The sequence below is a fragment of the Rhopilema esculentum genome, chromosome 4, assembly GCF_057945365.1.
Source record: "Rhopilema esculentum isolate cy_ngs chromosome 4, ASM5794536v1, whole genome shotgun sequence".
NCBI lineage: Eukaryota > Metazoa > Cnidaria > Scyphozoa > Rhizostomeae > Rhizostomatidae > Rhopilema > Rhopilema esculentum.
In genome coordinates, this window is record NC_142818.1 from 12,033,610 (window position 1) to 12,052,132 (window position 18,523).

The 18,523-nt window shown below is 36.9% G+C and overlaps 1 protein-coding gene across 1 annotated transcript in view; it reads right to left on the minus strand.

Annotated features, from left to right (window-relative positions):
• Positions 1-13,279: 13,279 nt before the first annotated feature.
• LOC135691418 (uncharacterized) overlaps positions 13,280-18,523 on the minus strand; it is a 52,859-nt gene continuing 47,615 nt past the window's right edge. The window contains exons 45-49 of the mRNA XM_065209277.2: positions 18,319-18,480; positions 17,938-18,059; positions 17,483-17,541; positions 15,823-15,956; positions 13,280-14,067 (exon numbers count right to left, since the gene is read on the minus strand). Of these exons, the coding sequence (XP_065065349.2) occupies positions 13,520-14,067; positions 15,823-15,956; positions 17,483-17,541; positions 17,938-18,059; positions 18,319-18,480 (1,025 nt within the window). The 3' untranslated portion in view covers positions 13,280-13,519. The remainder of the gene's footprint in view (positions 14,068-15,822; positions 15,957-17,482; positions 17,542-17,937; positions 18,060-18,318; positions 18,481-18,523) is intronic.

Consider the following 18,523-nt stretch of genomic DNA (forward strand, 5'->3'; position numbering starts at 1 on the left):
GATGCATATATCAGGTTACGCGAGTGTAAATTAGGGACATGTGTTTGGAAAGCTGTTCTAAAAAAAGCTTTTCTTGTTCACGCTCCTACTCTCCTATTAACATCTATTCTCCTTTATTCATAGTTAGTCATTCTTTCTAGTGAGGAAAGTTGAAAACAAATAAGCTGCGATCTAATGATTTCATTTTTTGTTTGCCTTCTTTGTTTCTCTTTGATAAATTGACTTTTTTATGACATCATGTTTTTCCCCATGCTTGGCAACTTTTCCCCTTGTTAATGGCAGTGATTATCATTGAATAACAACATCTAGGAGGGTGTACGTATGAATGAGAATAAATAAGATTTTTCTAATAGGGGTCTGATTTGTAAGGGAGGCTTTCTTATTCCAGTGGCGGACTGGCAGGGATGCTAAGTTGCCATCGCAACCCGGGCCTTCTCAAATTCATAATAACTGGGCCCTCCGTAGATAAATTCGAGAAAATAACTATTTTAATTTCAGAGTTAATTTCAAAGATCTCTATGTTCAGAAGAATACAAGTCACAGGAATGAAGATAAGATCCTTGAAAAGAAAAAATTTCAGTATTGCTTACCAGGGGCGTTGTGGCTAGGCGGGACACAGGGAAATTTCTCGGTGGCCCCCTTTCGAGTGAGTTTGTAAAACCCAGGAAAATATCTAATATGAACAAAATCTTTGGTGAGAAAACGCCGCACTTACATGTAGACTCAAGTTCACAGTTCAGAATTAGAGGAGGTCAACATTTGCAAACAGGCAACTGTGAAAGAGATGCGTGGAATATGAACAGTGCTTTCGAGAGGGGGACAAGGGGGGGGCAAACTGTCCCAGGGCCCGAGGCTAGGGGTCCTCTTAAAGCAAGGAATTCCAGATCAAGAACTGAATTTTAACGAAATGCAACAAAGTGGGCCTAAAAATTTTTAATACGAGGTAAACGACTGTAAAAAGCATTCTGAATCGTGTTTCAAGCTAATTTAAAGGACGTGGCCGAAAAATATTTTCTGCTCGCTTCGCTCGCAGTGCATATATGTCTGCTGTTGCTTTACTGTTTAAATGTGGTACCTAAGGATTTTCATGATACACAAACAGATACTAACGTTACAGGACAATGCTTTTCTGTATGGGAAAATAGTCTAAAACAAGGGACGAAAACAATGCCACTTTCTCCAAAACTGGGGTTGTGCCACAATTATCTGTCACAATTTTTAGAAAAGGCATTTCATGTCCAATCACTTGGTAAATAGTTTGCCTCTGTGAAAATATTTTACCTAAGGATTTTCATGATACACAAACAGATACTTACGTTACAGGACTATGCTTCCTGTATGGGGAAAAAGGCCTAAAACACGGGGCGAAAACAATGCCACTTTCTCCAAAACTGTGTATATTGAAAATGTGAATTTAGAAAGTATGTTGTTACGTGTAGCACGCAAGGAAGGTCAAATTGCAAAAGTAGATTCCTTTATTGTAGTGTCACAAGAAGAACTGCTCTAGGTAATGGCACATCTCAAAAAGTTTACTTTGGTCAGCAAAAGCAATACCTGCTCCACAATTGTGATGTCGATGGCTGTCAAGAAAGCAAAGCATCCCTTGACTCATACATAAAGCAACAGACTTGTCAGGAGGAATATTTAAAACACAGGCATATACTGGATATTTCTTTGCAAGCGAAAACAGTTCATTGGCAAGAGCATTGGCATCAGTTATTCCTTGAAAGCTTTTTGCATATAAAGCTACAAATCTTTGTTGAAATGTTGGATAACCTCCTCTACAGACAGGTTTGGCTGGTTGTGAATTGGAAGGATTGAGCCATAGATAACATTGCCTTTCTTGATAATGACTTTATAGTCTTTAACCATGCTGGCTAAGTTTGTAAAGTGGTGTTGCTGATGATACATGTTTGCAAGCTAATGTTGCAATCGCAGTGCAAGAGTTTGTTTCAGCTCTATAAGGCAAACCTGACTGACAAACCTGTTTTGGCAAGGACCATTGCGTTATACCTGCTGCTTGCAGTCGCTTGAATGGTATTTCCATCTCCATACAGTCACTTTTTTGTGACTGCCATTCGCATTTGCAAATCCTTTCCTTCTTCCACACATTTCCCTCCTGGGCAGAGCTGACAACTTTCTTTGTTTCCTCTTGTTGTGTAGCCTCTTCTTATGTGTCCACATCTTTTGCAGTGAGGAGGCCTCTTCCTTTCCCTTATAAACATTTGCTGGCTAACCTCGTCTTTTACCAGGAAAGGTTTCTTTGGAACGGCTTGATCTAACTTTTTAATTGAAGCAATTATGCTTTTATTTGCGTTCTTTTTGCATTGGCTCGATTTCTGGAAAATTGTCATTATCGGTTGAGTCAACGTTATCTTCATCTAAAAAATGTGTGCCATGAAATATAGCATCCTTTGCTTTTTGACCAATACTGTCAATTACCGAACCAACATGAAGGCGACAAATTGGACAAAAGGTGATGTCCTTCAAACATACTTTGTGAAAAGAATGGCAGCAGTTTTCAATTATTTCCCATTCAGTATCATCATCTATGTAGCACCCAGGCATGTCACAGCGAACGTTTTGATCTGGTGGATGGCTGCAGTGGTACCCAAGTGGCAAAAATGTATTTTAGAGGTAGGTGGATTGAAGAACGTAAGCATTTTATCTAAGTTGGTGTCACAAAACGTTTTGTTGTTGGAAATTTCAGAAAATCGTAAAAAAAAATTAGTTAAGGTGACTGATGCTTTTACTTTTAGGTCTTACAAATGATCGCCTGAAACTTTGAATGGTTTTGGCGTTGTGAAGCTACTTCTAAAGGAATGCTGTTCTCGTTTCGATTAAAACAATGCCTTGGCCTTTTATTAACATGACCGGCGTATCTGTTTCCCTTATTTGCGTTCTTATGATTGAATGTGTATTTTCCACAGGATATTCATCTGTCACTGACAAGTATCCTTTCAAGACAGCCAACAAGGCTGGGTCGTTCTTTTGCCAGTACAGAATATTTAAAAGCCAAACAAGAGGAGCTTTGTCATAACGATGCCTTCGAAAGCAGTAAAACATTATCCAGACTGCTATCATGCCATCATCAAAGAATTCAGCGAAGTTGCATAGTCTGAATGATACACTGTACATCTATAGTGACAAAGGAAGATAATTGTCGAGTAAATTAAGAAAATTCCATAAAGAGGCTCTTTGCAAAACTTGAAAACTTGACGAATTTTATCTCGAATATGAGTCCATCCACCATAGACTAATTCTAAAGGGAATGCTGTACGCCATGGCTTTGGTTTGTCTGCCAGCTTTGAACCAGGAAAAAGACTCTCATAAACGTATTTGAAAAAATTCATGAAAAATATGCATGATATTTTCTTTCGCGTTTAATGCAATGTGCAGAGGCCCTATCAATGGAACAGCAGATTTTTTGGAGTCCTTTGGTCTTGAGGCATTTTGGCTATAACTGGTTGCATCGCTTTGGTACGGGTTATGATCATGAGCTTCGTCAATGTTGGTATGACATTGTTCAACGGAACAACCATCTTCATTTTTATCGAATTCTCCAAATCGACACGAGAAATAAACTACATGACGAATATAAAACTGTGCCGGCCAGTTGCCAGGGAGTAAAACTACAAACTTTTCCATATAGTTCTTTGAAATCTTTGTAGCTACAGTCAGCGCCTTATCGAAGTTGTGTTTTGATTTAAGCTCAAAAAAATCAACCAAATAAAGGTTTTCCAAAGATCGCATGTTCTTCAAAATTGTCGTTCTCTCGATACATGTGAGCTTGTAATCGGGGTCAAAAAAGTGACTTTTCATCCAGTCAGGCATGCAGTTTGCGAACGTTTTGCTAATTTTAGACATATTTTTTATTCGTGATCGTCCTCTTCAGTAGTTCTATATCAACGCCAGATGGGTTGTGAAGATTCTGTGGTGTCGTCAATGGAATTGTCTGAATCTGGGGGAAACACGACAGACAATAGTACACATTTTGGCGGCGGTGGATGTATTTGTCTTTGGTCTGTGTTTCGTATGAACAGTGGTGTAGTCATCAATTATCAGAACTATCAACCATTTATTTTCAACAGCTTTTTGAACAATTGCTTCAACGACGTCTTCGTTTTCAACCGATAGCTTTCTTAATTCGTTGCTTAATGTCTTGGTGCAAACGGTGTTACCTATTGCTTTTTCAGTCTCTATACCTTCTTGCGATACGTGATTCACTTTCAGATATATAGCGTGTGAAAAACGTTACATTATTGGATTTTACCAAAGCAAAGCTTGTATATCATTTCCACTGCCAAAACTGCATCTTTTCGTCTTTTTGTTTCCGAATGACGTTTCTCTGTCATGGTCTTTAATAGGCTATCGAAAAGTTGATGAGCACCATTTTCTTTGCAAAACTTTCGAAAAATTTAGTTTTAAAAATTTATGGCTCTCCTTCGACATATATTCTTTGGTGCAACGCTTTTCTTATGTCCTCAACTTCGACTTCCAAATTTGGTCCTTGTAAGAGAAAAAATATACAATATGTTATGGCATATTTTATAGTTATTAACGAAACAACATTTTTGACCCTCAAAAAATGAGAATAATGTTGATATAAATACGGACAGGAAAGTGAGAGGGGTGATTAGATTTAGGGTTGTTTGATATTATCGAAAAATGACGATATATATGGTTATGATTATGATTGATAATTGATGATGACGATGATAACGCGTCATACCGAACGATTAAAACGCAATTTCGAACTCTTTGTACAGCGAATGCCTATGAGCCAATCGCGTCTCTTTAAATTTAACTATAATTTAAACATTCGATCCTCGAGGCCAGTGCTTCAACTTTTAAGGAAATTTCCTCAGATTAAGGAAATTTGGTCCGTTTAAGGAAATTTTAAGGAAATTGATATTTTGAGGAAATTTTAAGGAAATTTTAAATTTCATTTTTTATTTCAATTTTTCATGAATCCTCGCTGTTGGATCGTCAGAACAGCTTTGTTAAATCGATTTGATATGTAAAATTCCTTATGCACATGAGTGTTTTAAGAAAAATATTCTCAGATAATCCCTTTGGACTGCTGTGTTGTTGGTGTAGGTCAGCTACTGTTAACTATTTTTATCAGTCCACCATTCTTTGGTTGAGAAATGGTGGAGTTAAGCGAGTAGAAATGAAACGTAATTATGTTGAAGCGAAAGTAAAGCCTTCAAAAAGTAATATGAACAAAAGTTTCATGATTCATGGCTTAACAATCCCTACATTCAAGCAATGGTTGAAGAAGATAACTAAAGACACTGGCAAATTTCAACCTTGGTGCCAAGTTGTTTAAGATGAAAGTTATGGCAAGGTCAGCAACACTGGAAACAACAAACAAGAAAATTGATTCCATGCCTGGCCCAAGTAACAAGGAAGCTACAAGGATGGAACTTAAAATTGCTAGTTTCATTGCAGAAAAAGATTTGCCTCTCAATATATCCCAAGGATAAGACATTAAGCAGAGTCTCACTTGGAAAACAGAAGACAACTAACCTTATACGTCAAGTTCTATTTTTTAAGCCAAAAGCTACAAGGTAACACGATCTCCTTGATCATTCACGAGAAAAAAGATCGATCTACACAAAGTCAGCTAGCAATTCTTGGTACATATTTTGATACCGAAAGATATCAGATGCACAGCATACTTATAGACATGAACGATAAGCTTATAGCTGAAATAAAGTTTCAAGAAAATATCCGAGGAAATTTCAATTGACGTCTGAGGAAATCTGAGGAAATTTCAGCCTCGTTTAAGGAAACCCGCATTGTCATTTGTGGAAGCACTGCACGAGGCAGTCAAGTTTAAAGCTTTCGTTTTAAAGTTCAAATTTTTCAAAATGGTTTTCTTCATTTATTTTTAACTGTTAGAGCAGCGGATTTGTCTGATAGGAATCTGATGGTGCATTTTGTTATGAAGATATGATGATATAATTTTGCGGCTAGACATCTATGCAGTTGCTCCACTGGCACCTTAGGTAAGTTCCAATCAATGCTTGTAATTTTTATTGATGGCGAGGTATTTTAGCAAAAAACCTACTTTTTGACAGATTGCTGATCGACTGAAAAGTCTGACACCATAAGGGCTTTAAAAAATGTGGCAAAATTTTGTTGATATTTTGCGCCAGTTTGTGACGTCCAGGAGTGTTCTGCTTTTGGCCTCGTTTGATTCGGGCTGCGAACCATCGTTTTCGTAGCTATCAGCTCCTCCATTTTCGTATCTTAGTGCAGAGACCTGAAATGCAAGTCCGTTGCAGATTAGAAACAGCTCAACAATTTTAGGTTCAAACAGAAACTAAAAAAATTTCCCAGACCTATCATGCCTCAAAACACAATACCTAGAAAAAGCAATTGTTATTAGATCATTGATTTAGTATGCAGTATAAACTTTCAAATTTTAATTCTTTCAAGTAACGCTTATTGCCGTAATTTATATCGTTTTTTGTAAAGTTTCTAGAGATTTGTGGATAAATAACATGATAAAACGAAATCTCATATCACTTTCGTGTTCATAATTTGTTAGCTGCGTTGGTCTGACCAGTTTTTTGTTCCAACTTTTTTGGGCTTTCTGCCAATTTTTCGATTATTATCATACGCTACCTAAAATAAAATAGTAAGGGATTTGTCAATAGTCACACATAAATTTCAGAATTCCCATTATATTTAATCCCAAAGTGAGTACTTTTCTACTAAATTTATCTCACTTATTATAATTATCGAATCTGTAGAAATAATCGAGACATTCACTACTAGTTCTTTTTCATACACTAGGGTATCAAAAGTATTGCACCACCTTGCTCAAGATGGCGGCACTTTTTGTCGACTTTTTGACAATGCAAAACATTTGAATGCATTAATTAGGAGAAATAGGCGCATTTTATAGCAAATTTCGGCGGGGAAAGTTTGCAAATTTTGCTGACGCCATAGAAAACTTAGTTGGAAATGTATAAATTGCGCAAAAACATTTTTTTCTGTAAAAATGTAGACCATGCCCGAGGAAACGAAATTGTCAAATGAGAGGCGAGTCGCTATAAAATATTTACCAGGAAGTGGTCTTTAATTTTGAAAAAAATGTTGACAAAGTTAGATGCAGCTACACAACAGCTGCGGTAAATCAAAAAAGATTTCTCGAGAGTGTTACAGTAGTAAAGAAACCGAAAAGTTGGAGACCAAAATAAAGAATTTGTCTGTTATATTTTACTGCGTACAGCACCAAGGGGCAGTAAAAGGCATGAAACTCAACACTGCGCAAGGTTTTGCAGCTCAAAATCCGTCCACAGAAAATATAATGAGTGTTTTGCACAAATACAAAAAGAAAAGGTTACCTGAGTAAACGGAAACTATTTTTACAAAGATTTATTTCCATACAAAATAAATTAAAGTTTTGGCATTGCCAGAATCAAGTCCAATTTTTAACATTACTAAAAAAATTTGACTTCAAACGGAAAACGTTACAAACCATGATCCAAATGGTCGTCCAAAAATCAGAGAATCGTTAATTGTAAGAATTTTCCAGGCCTAATTCGAAATTCCACAAGAATACATGGCCAAATATGTGGATCCATTTCAATGAGGCTTTTTGCGGTTTCAAAAGTTTGTGGCTAGCCGTCAAAATATTGAAATATGAAACTGTTAAAAGAAGTTTGCTACTGTTATTTTTCAAACAAATGCTCTAAATAGATTGAAGTTTTGATTGGTGGTCGTTTTGCTTCCGACCAATTGCCATTTGCCACTTAAAAACAGAATTAATTTGCATAACAATAGCTTTCGATCATTCATGCGCCTTTCTCCTCCTTCAAGGTGGTGCAATACTTTTGATACCCTAGTGTATTATAAGATGAATTGTTTACTTATAATTATGGTAATTATCTTAACTTTTGTTTATAGTAATTATATTGGCAACGGACCATTTGAATCATACTCAGCCCTCTCTTATCTTAGGTATGAATGACCAATATTTTTTTATAAACTGCTTATTGCGGAAAACTTGATAAATTTGAGAAGAAACTACAATTAAAACGTCAAGAAATAATTCTTTTCTCGTGGCTTTTTTACTTGCTCCTTTCACACTATTGTTAGTAGGCCTAGGCCTCATCGGTAAAATTTTGATTATTTCCTACTTGCATTTTTTTCCTGTCGTCCTCCACCTGGAAATCTCTCTAGAACAGCACGAGCTAATGTGCCCCTTTCCGGATACTTTTCCAAAAGCATTTTGCAGCTCTGCAGTGGAAATTGACGCGGTTGTCAAAAATTTCTGTGTTTCAGCCACTTTCTTCCGCAAACAAAACATCAATTTTCGGACCGATAAATCTCTTTGGGACTTCCGACGCAAATATATATGTATAAAAGAACAACAAAACATAGAAAAATGATCGAAGAACTTGCCATTTTCGCTTTCGCTGGCTATCATTCACCTTTCGTTCAAAATTTTTTATGTTGCTTTGACAGTCATGTGTCTTAAACAACAAAGGGGTATCACGTCATTTCCATTATTTAAAAAAAGCGCGAAAAATGTGTGAGTTTAAAACGAGACCAAACTAGCATAGGGCTCAAATCTTGATTGGCTGAGAGCTTGCGCTAAATCACGTGACCTCTCTCGCCGCTGAGCCAATCACAGCCCCGGAAAGTGTAAACAAACTTACACTCCTGGCAAAAAATAGCTGAGACATATGAACGAAAAGGGAATTCGCGTGCTATATCTCCATATAATGTGCGCTGGTGACCTAAACCCCCCTCCCCCCGTGGTCAATGTTGTTTAGGATGGTTACAGAATAATTGGGGATTACAACATTAGTTACCAATCCAATCAAAACATTGATTCGGGGAAAAGGAGGTGGGTGATTTGTAAGTAGCTTCTTTTTTTGCAAGTGTCTCAGCATTTTTTGCCAAGATCACTCCTGGCAAAACATAGCTGAGACACTTGCAAGAAAGCAGCTACTTACAAATCACTCTGACGAACAACGCATGCAGTCTTTACTAGAGCTTAGATCAACGCAAAAATGAGAGAGTTTCCTTTTTCAAGACAAAAACTCTCAATAGCCTTCAACTGTTAATGTAAAAATGCTCCACGTGTCTTGATAAGCTTTTCAACTGATGCATATTGACTTTTTTGCGACTGTACCATGTCCTGAGCATCTCTGCTGAAACACAGGTATCTAAGTATTGTGGGGCGTGAACCGATCAGTTCTAAACATGTGCTGGGCGCCCAAACGGAATCGTAATATATGTACATTAAGGGAACAAAAGCTACTCAAAACCAAATTAGAAATATTTACTGTGTTTCTGTGAGTGTTGGAATCCTGCTTTGCCAATTTTTTCAATCATGGTTTACATACTGCGTTTGAAGGTAAATTTTTAGGTTATGCTTGTCCTTGTGACATAAGAATTCTGATTTCGAACAAATCTTCACGCCCATTTCTTCCAGTCCGTTGCAATTTTAAATTTAGGAGATAGAAATGCTGAAGACTCTTGAAAGCAGGAACTACCCTTTTTTTTCTTAAATTTCAAAAGTTAACAAATGATGACGTGTTGTAACAAAGTGAATTTTCATAAAATAAAATTCAACTTTTTAAAGTATTGCAAGGGTTTCGAAATTTCGTGACTTTTCAGTGTAAGGTCTACATATTGATTCTTCGAAAAGTAACTTAAGATAGTTTTAGAATAAAGAGATGCAAATTGTTTGCCATTTTAATTGTTTTGCTTGAAGCGTTAAACTGTAGAACTGTTAAACGCTTCAAGAACAGGGCTTAAAAGAATAAAAAGTCATTTTTTGAACAGGGCTGATTTCTAAGAAAATCTTGCAAGGGGGCTCTAGATGCGATTTCATAAGACCGGGCGTGGTTTCTTATGACCACGACCATCTTTTGATCACACCCATCAAATGAAATAACCAATACTGAAGCAAATCAATGTTTGATATGACGGTTTTTCCCAAAAGAATGCAGCTGTAGGCGACTTATGAAAGCACGGTTTATAAATATAGCAGTATATTTTGAATGTGAGACACCAATACAAAAGGTACCAGGGATGAGAAAATTAACAATTTCTGTGCACCCTTCCTCGTGGTCTTTGCGAATAAAACTTCATTGATCATGCTTTCGAAAATCCCCCTTGTCCTAAAAGGATCTAAGATCTGGATGAAAAGACCTGAATCTTGCTGCATCATTGTCAACAACCTCCTTTTGTAGATATATGAAAATAGGGTCCCAATCTGCTATATGTAAGATTTCCTCATTGTTATATTCTTTAATGCCATGAATAATCCTGGCAGCTCTCATGTGTGTCTTTTTCTAGCTGGTTGAAAAGTTGCTCTCCACATGTACCCCATATTGAAATGAAATATGTTATTGCAGGGATTATTGTTTTGAAATATAGATCTTCAAGAATTTGTCTCTTCAAGTACCTCATACTTTCAAGTCTCTTTATCTTGGCATTGTCTGCTTTTGTAACTCTACTTATCTGGGGAGCCCAACATAGTTTTGGGTCAAATTTTATCCCCAAGCACTCAGCCTCATCAGCATACTCTATACTATTCCGTCCAACTCTTAACTCATTTAGTGGTCCTATAAATTTGTGCTTTGGTCTTTCCATAGTGAAGTGTAAGTTTGTGTTGCATTGATAACTTTTTTAACATTATAGACAACTTTCTAGTTACTTCTTCTATTGAGTTCCCAATGCAGAAAGCAGTGGTGTCATCTGCATACATGTGAATCTGGCCAACTGACAAGCAATTTCGAAGGTCTCCTACATATATAGAGAAAAGTCTTGGTCCTGTAAGGGAGCCTTGAGGGACCCCGCATGATACTGACAACAGCTTTGATGTTACACCATTTATTTCACAAAATTGTTTCCTCTCAGTAAGATAATCTTCAATCCACTCTGATACATTTCCATATATTCCTACACTTTGCAACTTAAAGGGTAGCATCTGATGGTCCATTGTATCAAAGGCCTTCTTTAAGTCTATCAGTAGAATCCCACATATTTTCCATTGTCCATGCTAAACGTATTGGAGAAAAACATCTCAACCTGTTTGTAAAGGAGCGATTTTTTGAAAAAAGCAAGCCTGTTACCCACCCCAGGTCATGAGATAATGGATTTACTCTGAAATTTTCAATACCATATCAGTAAAACCTTTAAATTTGTGAGCAGATGTAGGAGTTTACAATGATTGTGTTGAAAATATTTTTCTTTTTCTTCTTGTTATTCTAAGTTGTAAATAACCGCACAGAGCCGATGCTGATGGGGGGCATGGGAGAGCGCGTCGCCCCCTATAAGGCTGTTTGTCGGAAAATTTGAATGCTTGTCGAAAAATTTTAGGATTCTCCACAAGTCACATCCCAACAACTGGCTGATGATAGTCTTCTTAGCTTTCCATATTTTATTATTAGCAATTTTACTTTTAATCGATTATTTTATGTTGCATTGACTGAAAATAGCCAAAGTTGGTCCTTGCGGAATAATTTAGTGGTCCATTGCCTTGACAAGTCACTTCACCAAGAAGGCAAAAACATCTTGAAGAAATCTATCTGCACCTAAAATATAGCAAATTGGGTTGGGCTACTAGACCTATACCTAGCAAATGGGAAATGACAAATGAGACGCATGCGTAGTATTAAATTTGCCATTGAAGTAGATATGTCTTCGGAAATATTATGATCAGCCTTAATTTTTAAAGTCCATAAATTTTTCACTAATACAGTCGAACCTCTAAAAGCGACCACCTCCGATTAGCGGACACCTCCTAATAGTTTTTAGTAAACCTCCCATTAACAGCCACTAGGCCTTGGATCTCAAAGTGGCCGCTATTTGATAGAGGTTCGACTTTACTTCACTTGCTCAATCCCAAGTGTAGTCATTCGTCGTATCTGAGTTGTAAAGTAGGTATTGTTTTAGAGTATACAGTAAAACCCCGCAAACACGAGCATAGGAAAATAAGAACTTACAGACTGATTTTGTGGAAAATAACACCCAAAGATAAGAACCAAAAATAGACTGATTTCTTTCCATGTTCTTATGAGATTGTCCATCATGTTAAATAAAACACGAAATTCCCGAGTCTGAAAGTATAGTTTTCAAGTCGTCATTGTGGTTTGATTAATTGATATTCAGAGCCATGTCATTTTATTTTCATTTTTTCATATTGTAATTGAAATTGGTTTGTCCCCAACAAGATACCATCTCCTCTACAATTTGAAATTCAGTCAGACCATTCTTAAATCTAGTTACTTTTGTCTTGTGCATCATAGTTGTTAGTGTCCTTGCGATAAGAGCCACACCCTGAAAATATCATGAGTACCACATTTATAAGAACCTAGTCAGTCTGTTCTTTAGAAAAGTAGGTTCTTGTTTGCGGGGTTTTACTGTAGTTAAAAGGACATTCCTACTATTTGGAAAAACTTCATCAATTTCTTTGAGGCCTCAAGGCTAGATATCGATATTCAGCTAGATATCGATATAAATCTTTTTTTCGAATTCGCTACAGCGGACTCCACCTATAGCCAAACGAAATGTTTTTGAAAGTTCTGATTGAGTGTAACTGTAAAAGGAGCTCAACTGAACAATACTTGATGTTTTAGGTAAAATCTTATGTGACTGTAACAATGATGTAGTCAGTAGAGCGACTATAAGCAGGCCCGGTGAAGCTTATTTTAAAAGTGAAAAGGCCAAAATGTTTGGAAAGGTTGATAAGGGCTGCCATCATAATGGTGGCATAAGGAATTTCAACAGAATGGTGTTCTAGGGACTGCCAAAATTTGCTCGAAGGAAACCCTAGGTTATATCTTTAAGCTTTTCACCAACAGCTTACAGCTTAATCTATTTTAATGTTGAGATAGAATAAGAAAAGTTTTGCAAAATTTTAAAGCAGCGGTAATCAAGTTCTTTACAAAAAAAGGAACCAAAATAAGATAAAGTACAGAAATAATTAAAACACGGTTTAGCAGTTTTATATAAAAATCCAGACGCGACTGATATCTGCTTATTCTTTATAATCCGGCTACACTTCTCCGTGTTACGCAGGTTTGAGCACGTGACTAAGCCCCAGGTACACGTGGAAGGAAACAACGGGCAAAACCTGTCTTCGGTTCCTATTTCTGCAGATTATTAAATTGTTTTGTGAAGGAATTGCAGAAATTGTTCAACACAATCACTCTTTGATAGATCAAATCTCCCTAACGCACCTTGGACTTTCTGATCGGTTTTTTGCAGGTATTAGGAACTCCAATAAAAAAAACAAGAGGAATATCTAACCACTGAACAGTTTATTAGCCAAAAGCTAAAAATGTAGAAAACATCTAGTAAGGAGATTACAACGTGGAAACGTACAATAAAAAATTTCACACCATGATCTTAGATCAAAGATATAATCAATTGTTAGAAAATATAAACCAAACCTGTTTGAAAACAAAGTAACAATTTGTAAATCAATGGTTTCCTTTTGACAGTAGTGGGATTTTAGATAGCTGGAAAGTCTGTAAACCCATTAAACGTCTTTCTCGTCTACTTTCAGGGCACCTTGTTCGTCGGCATGTACACTGTCAACGGCTACCTTGTTGGAGAATGCTCGCACTGAAGCTGGGGTGCTTTGGTTTGAATTAGAGACTTCACCATAAGCACTTGGATTCGAATAAGTCTTCAATGGATAGTCAGGTGAATTTTTTGCACTTGCTGTGTTATCAAGCTGGACCCCTTTATTGACATGGTACTTCCGTTGATTTTTCTTCCACGCGATAATTCCAATAATGATGACTAAAAGCAAGCCTGACACTGATAAGCCTACAATCAGACCAACGTTGTTGCCTTCATTTTCACATCTGTTGCCTGAGTAGCCACTGGCACACCTACAAACCCTGTAGTTTGGTCCACGCTCACATTTGCCGCTGTTTAAGCAGAATGAGGGAGTGCAGTCGACCTCGCAGGTTGATGATGCAGACGGCTTGTAGTAGCCTTGAATACAGGCGCAGTATCCGTGGGTGGCATTGCTTTTGCACTCCTGCTTCGCGCCACAATTGCCAACCAGTCTACAGTGGTCTGTTGAGGCAAATTGAGACAAAAAGATTAACGTGCAAAAGAGACATACTGTCCTTCCTTGCTAATGTATCCGGGACCCCAGAAGGAACAAATACTCTTTGAGTAATAGAAAGCCTAGTTTAAACCCGATGATTTTAAATGATTTGCTCTTTATAAAGTAAACTTTCCTCTCATCAAGAATAAAAAAATCTACATTATCTACAGGAATAACCAAAAGCTTGACGCAAATTAAAGGGAGATAGAAATGAATGGCTGGCAAATCAGGCTTAATTCTTAAACTGAACTTGATATTAGAGGTTGTGATAATAACATACTATCCATTTACATGGTTTTTCACAGTGGTAAAATTAACAATATAAAATAACGCATTGAATTTGTTTTAAATATAAATGATAAGATTGTTACATGATACCTATGAACCTTATAACCTTAAAACATAAAACCTTAAAACATAAAACCTTATAACTTTTGGAGGTAAAGAAAATAGTCGTTATGAAAAAGTGTCAAACTAAGGAATTAACTTGGGCTAAAAATCTATTTATATTATTTGTACGCTGAGCTAAGGTAGGCAAAGTCCGCGGATCCCACGTACTGAAATTTTCTCTTCATGTTGTTAGTTTTAGCTGATGGTAAGTATAACTCGTTGGACTGACGTGTAAAATATTTATGAACGTGGCTATTGATTGTTAGAGTTTCAGTTAGATATTGTGAGACGTTTCCTTGCAAGCATTTGCGAATCTGATTTACTATGTGTACAAATCGTCTCTTATCCATAGTCAGCCAGCCCATCTCACTGATAGTCGATGAAATACTATCATACTTTTGTTTCTTTGTGATACTCTGGCTGCAAAGTTCTGAGATCTTTGTACTCGTTGATGCTCTTTCTTGCTGGCATCTCCGTATATCAAAATAGTCGAGTGTTGATGAATAAGATACTTTGACTAAGTTTTTGAACGTTTCCGGATTCATGCATTTCCTAATCTTAGTCAATTGTATGAGCTTTCCATTACATTTGTTTGTTATACTTTTTATATGCCTATCCCTTTTAAGGTTCTGATCAATAGTAAGACCTAGATTTTTTGCTACTTCTGCCCTGGTCAAAAAAATATTGTTGTCAATCTTTAGTTTGGAAAACTCTTTAGGAATTTTTTTAGCATGGCTGCTGTACCAATTAGCATGTACTTAAACTTGTCTGGAGTAAGTCACTCTATGAGAATATGTACATCATCTTGGATCTGCTCATGTGCTGCCGAAATCAGATTTGCAGGTGCAGCATTGTACATCTAGATATCATCAGCATATCCATGGAAATAGGTTGGAAATGGTAAAGGCCTTGTATTTTCCGCAAGTGTAATGGTAAGTCATTGAGATAAATCATAAAAAACTGGACCTTGAACAGATCCTTGAGGGACACCATATTGTAAGTGTGATTCCTTAGAAAGTGTGACATCCACCTCAACATGTTGAATTCGACATGTCAGATAATTTTGAACCAGAAAACTAAATGGTAATCAAAAACGTACTTTGGTAGTTTGATAAGCAAATTGTTGTGGTCAACTGTACCAAAAGCTTTACTAAAGTATATGAGTACAAGTGATGTAACAAGACCTCTTTCTATATTTCTTAGAATGTAATTTGTGATCTTAATTAAGGCTGTTGTGGTGGAATCAAACCTTCTATACCCAGAGAAAGTTCTTATTAATTAGACTGTTACTCTCAAGGTACTTAGAAAAGGTTTAAGTAAAAGGACCTTACCAACAATTTTGTATGAAGAATCAACTGACAGAGATCCAACAGAACCGGATGATATGGCAGTTCTAAGCTTGCCCAGAGGGTCGGACACTGATGTAGAGAAGACCAAATCAGTAAAGGCTATGACACTTCCATTCCTGTTGACGACAAAGGACATTGAATAACGCTATTTCTCATATTTTAAACGCAGCCATTTTTACATTATACTTTAAGCGACGTTTTACCAACCCTTATATAGTTAAGGTATTTAGGTGATATATCAATGATGCAAATTGAAACGATCGGTATACTTTGATTCAATAAACTTATGAACAAAAATACATTCTACATCCCACTGCCAGATAATTAAAACTCTTCATACAAATCAGCACTGAGCTGAGCCAAGCATAGACAAAATGGGTCTAAGTGGAACATTCGGCTTGTGTATTGCCCAAAACAAAGAAAAATCAGCCTCATCAAAACGCTTACACATAGGGCACTGATGATTTGTTCCAAGTCTAAACTCGACTCGGAACTTGAAAAACTAACTAAGATTTTTCTGGAGAACGGCTATCCAGAAGATGTTATTTCAGTTTACATTAAGGAGAAGATAGGAAATTTCTCGGCTGACGTAAAATTTGGTCCTTAAAAGTGCCCAGTCTATCTAAAACTACCCTGGATCGGTAACAGCTCCCTACGTTTTGAAAGCCAAATATAACAGGCCATAACAAATTGTTTCTTCGCGGTCAACCCACGTGTTGTTTATAGTACGAAAAAGGCCCCTCCGTCCATTCAAAAGGACTGCGTTCCTGCCACAAAAAAAAGTTCTGTTGTATATGAATTTACGTGCCAGTGTGATTCTGGCTACGTAGGACGCACCACCCAAAGATTGGAGGATAGGATAAAACAACATGTTCCATCTAATATTAGAAACAAAACCCATCCCCAAAGAGAACAGCCACCTCGGTCTTGCAAATCTAAAATTACAACTAAAACCTGCGATTCTGCTATCGGGCAGCATTTGCTAGAAAACCCAGATTGTGCAAAAAACTATAATGGCGACATGTTTCGGATTATTGGTAAAGCCCGATCGTCGTTCCACCTAGCAGTTTTAGAATCTATCTACATAAGCACGAAAAACCCGCTACTGTGTAGACAAAAGGAGTTCGTTTTCACCTTAGGACTCCACTGGTAACATTCTAATAGGCAAGCGGCACTGATTGGTCAACCTTTACAGTAATGTGCTCGTGTTTCTGATTGGCCTATTTCGATCCACAACTGGGTATATATATTTCTTAGCGTAGAGTTTTCGATCCACGTTCTGACGTTTTAAACTCTGAAGAGTGTCAGACGAAAGGCTTTAGTTTACTAAATGTTTGCTTTTTTCAAAGCCATTTACAAGTTTTGTACCACCAAAAGATTGTTTGCAAAATAACTATTATACCTTTTTTAACCATTTTTAGCTGTAGTTTAATGTAATACTTAAGGAGCTACCAGTACCTTTGATGTAAAAGACCCCAAGAATTGTCAATCATGATTTCGTTTATCGAGCATTAGAGAGTTTACGATTCAGTACGTAAATCACTACGGCTACTCAAAGGTAATATTGTGGTCGTATTGTGGTAATATTCTGGTCGTATTGTGGTTATATTGCGTGTAAGGGATTAACAGCAGCAGAACATACCTGAACTGGTTGATTTTGACAGACAAGAAGCCTACTTCGGCGGCATATATTTTCTCTACCTAGAATTAAGATATCATAGGCTTATGAAGTCATTATATGGTGTCAGACATATTCGATGATACAGGCTCAATGGTATCGCTGGCTGAATACAATTCACAGGGCTTGATCATCAGGGAGACAATTACTCCAGCATCATCAGACCTTTTCAGTTGTGATGCATTGGTCATCGCACATTATGACCGCGTTTAAGTTCAAAATTTATGATGCATTTTCGTTTAATTTTGCATTTTTTGGAAAGATTCCTCTGCTTTTAGAAGGGTTTCACAGGTTTAGTCAGAAAGGAGAGGTTAGTTGTTTCGTGTGTAATTACGGCCATTGCATTAAACCAGCAGGACTCAGGTTTTTAATGATTTACTAAGCTCTGTAAGGTTAAAGCAATTGATTTGTATACTCACTTCTTTGGAAACTTTTGATGCCAAAGTTCTGAATTCTGAACTGTTGACATCCGACAGCTTGGAATTCCAAACTTCTCCTGTGAACCGGATTCCTACGCTTTCCTTCTTTGTGTTTTGCAGAGCTGTACCAATTCAAATCAAAAGATAAATTTTGACTTACTCAAAAACGTCCAGTTGTATCAAATCGTTTCACTATCTCGGTTATTGTAGCAAACTTTGAAGGCGAGAATCAATTCAATCCAATATCAATTCGATTCAATTAAAAGAAAAGGGTAAAGTACCATTGTAGGCAATGTATCTTATAAATTGTGAATGTAACTTTTTAGTAGAAGATATATAGAAAGTACATATTGTGAAACCTTTCTTGCAGAACATACTTACAGATACAGTTGCTGGAAGAAACACTTCCTGGCATTTTAGTTGTTCTTCCACTTGTACAGGCAATACAATGCGGCAAAAGCAGATCCTCCCTGTACAAGCCAGTTTGGCAAGCCATACATTTCATTCCATCTTTCGATACTTCTTTTCCACGTGGACAAACAGCTACAACGTATAAACAGAAAAGATTTATGATAACTTCCTTAAG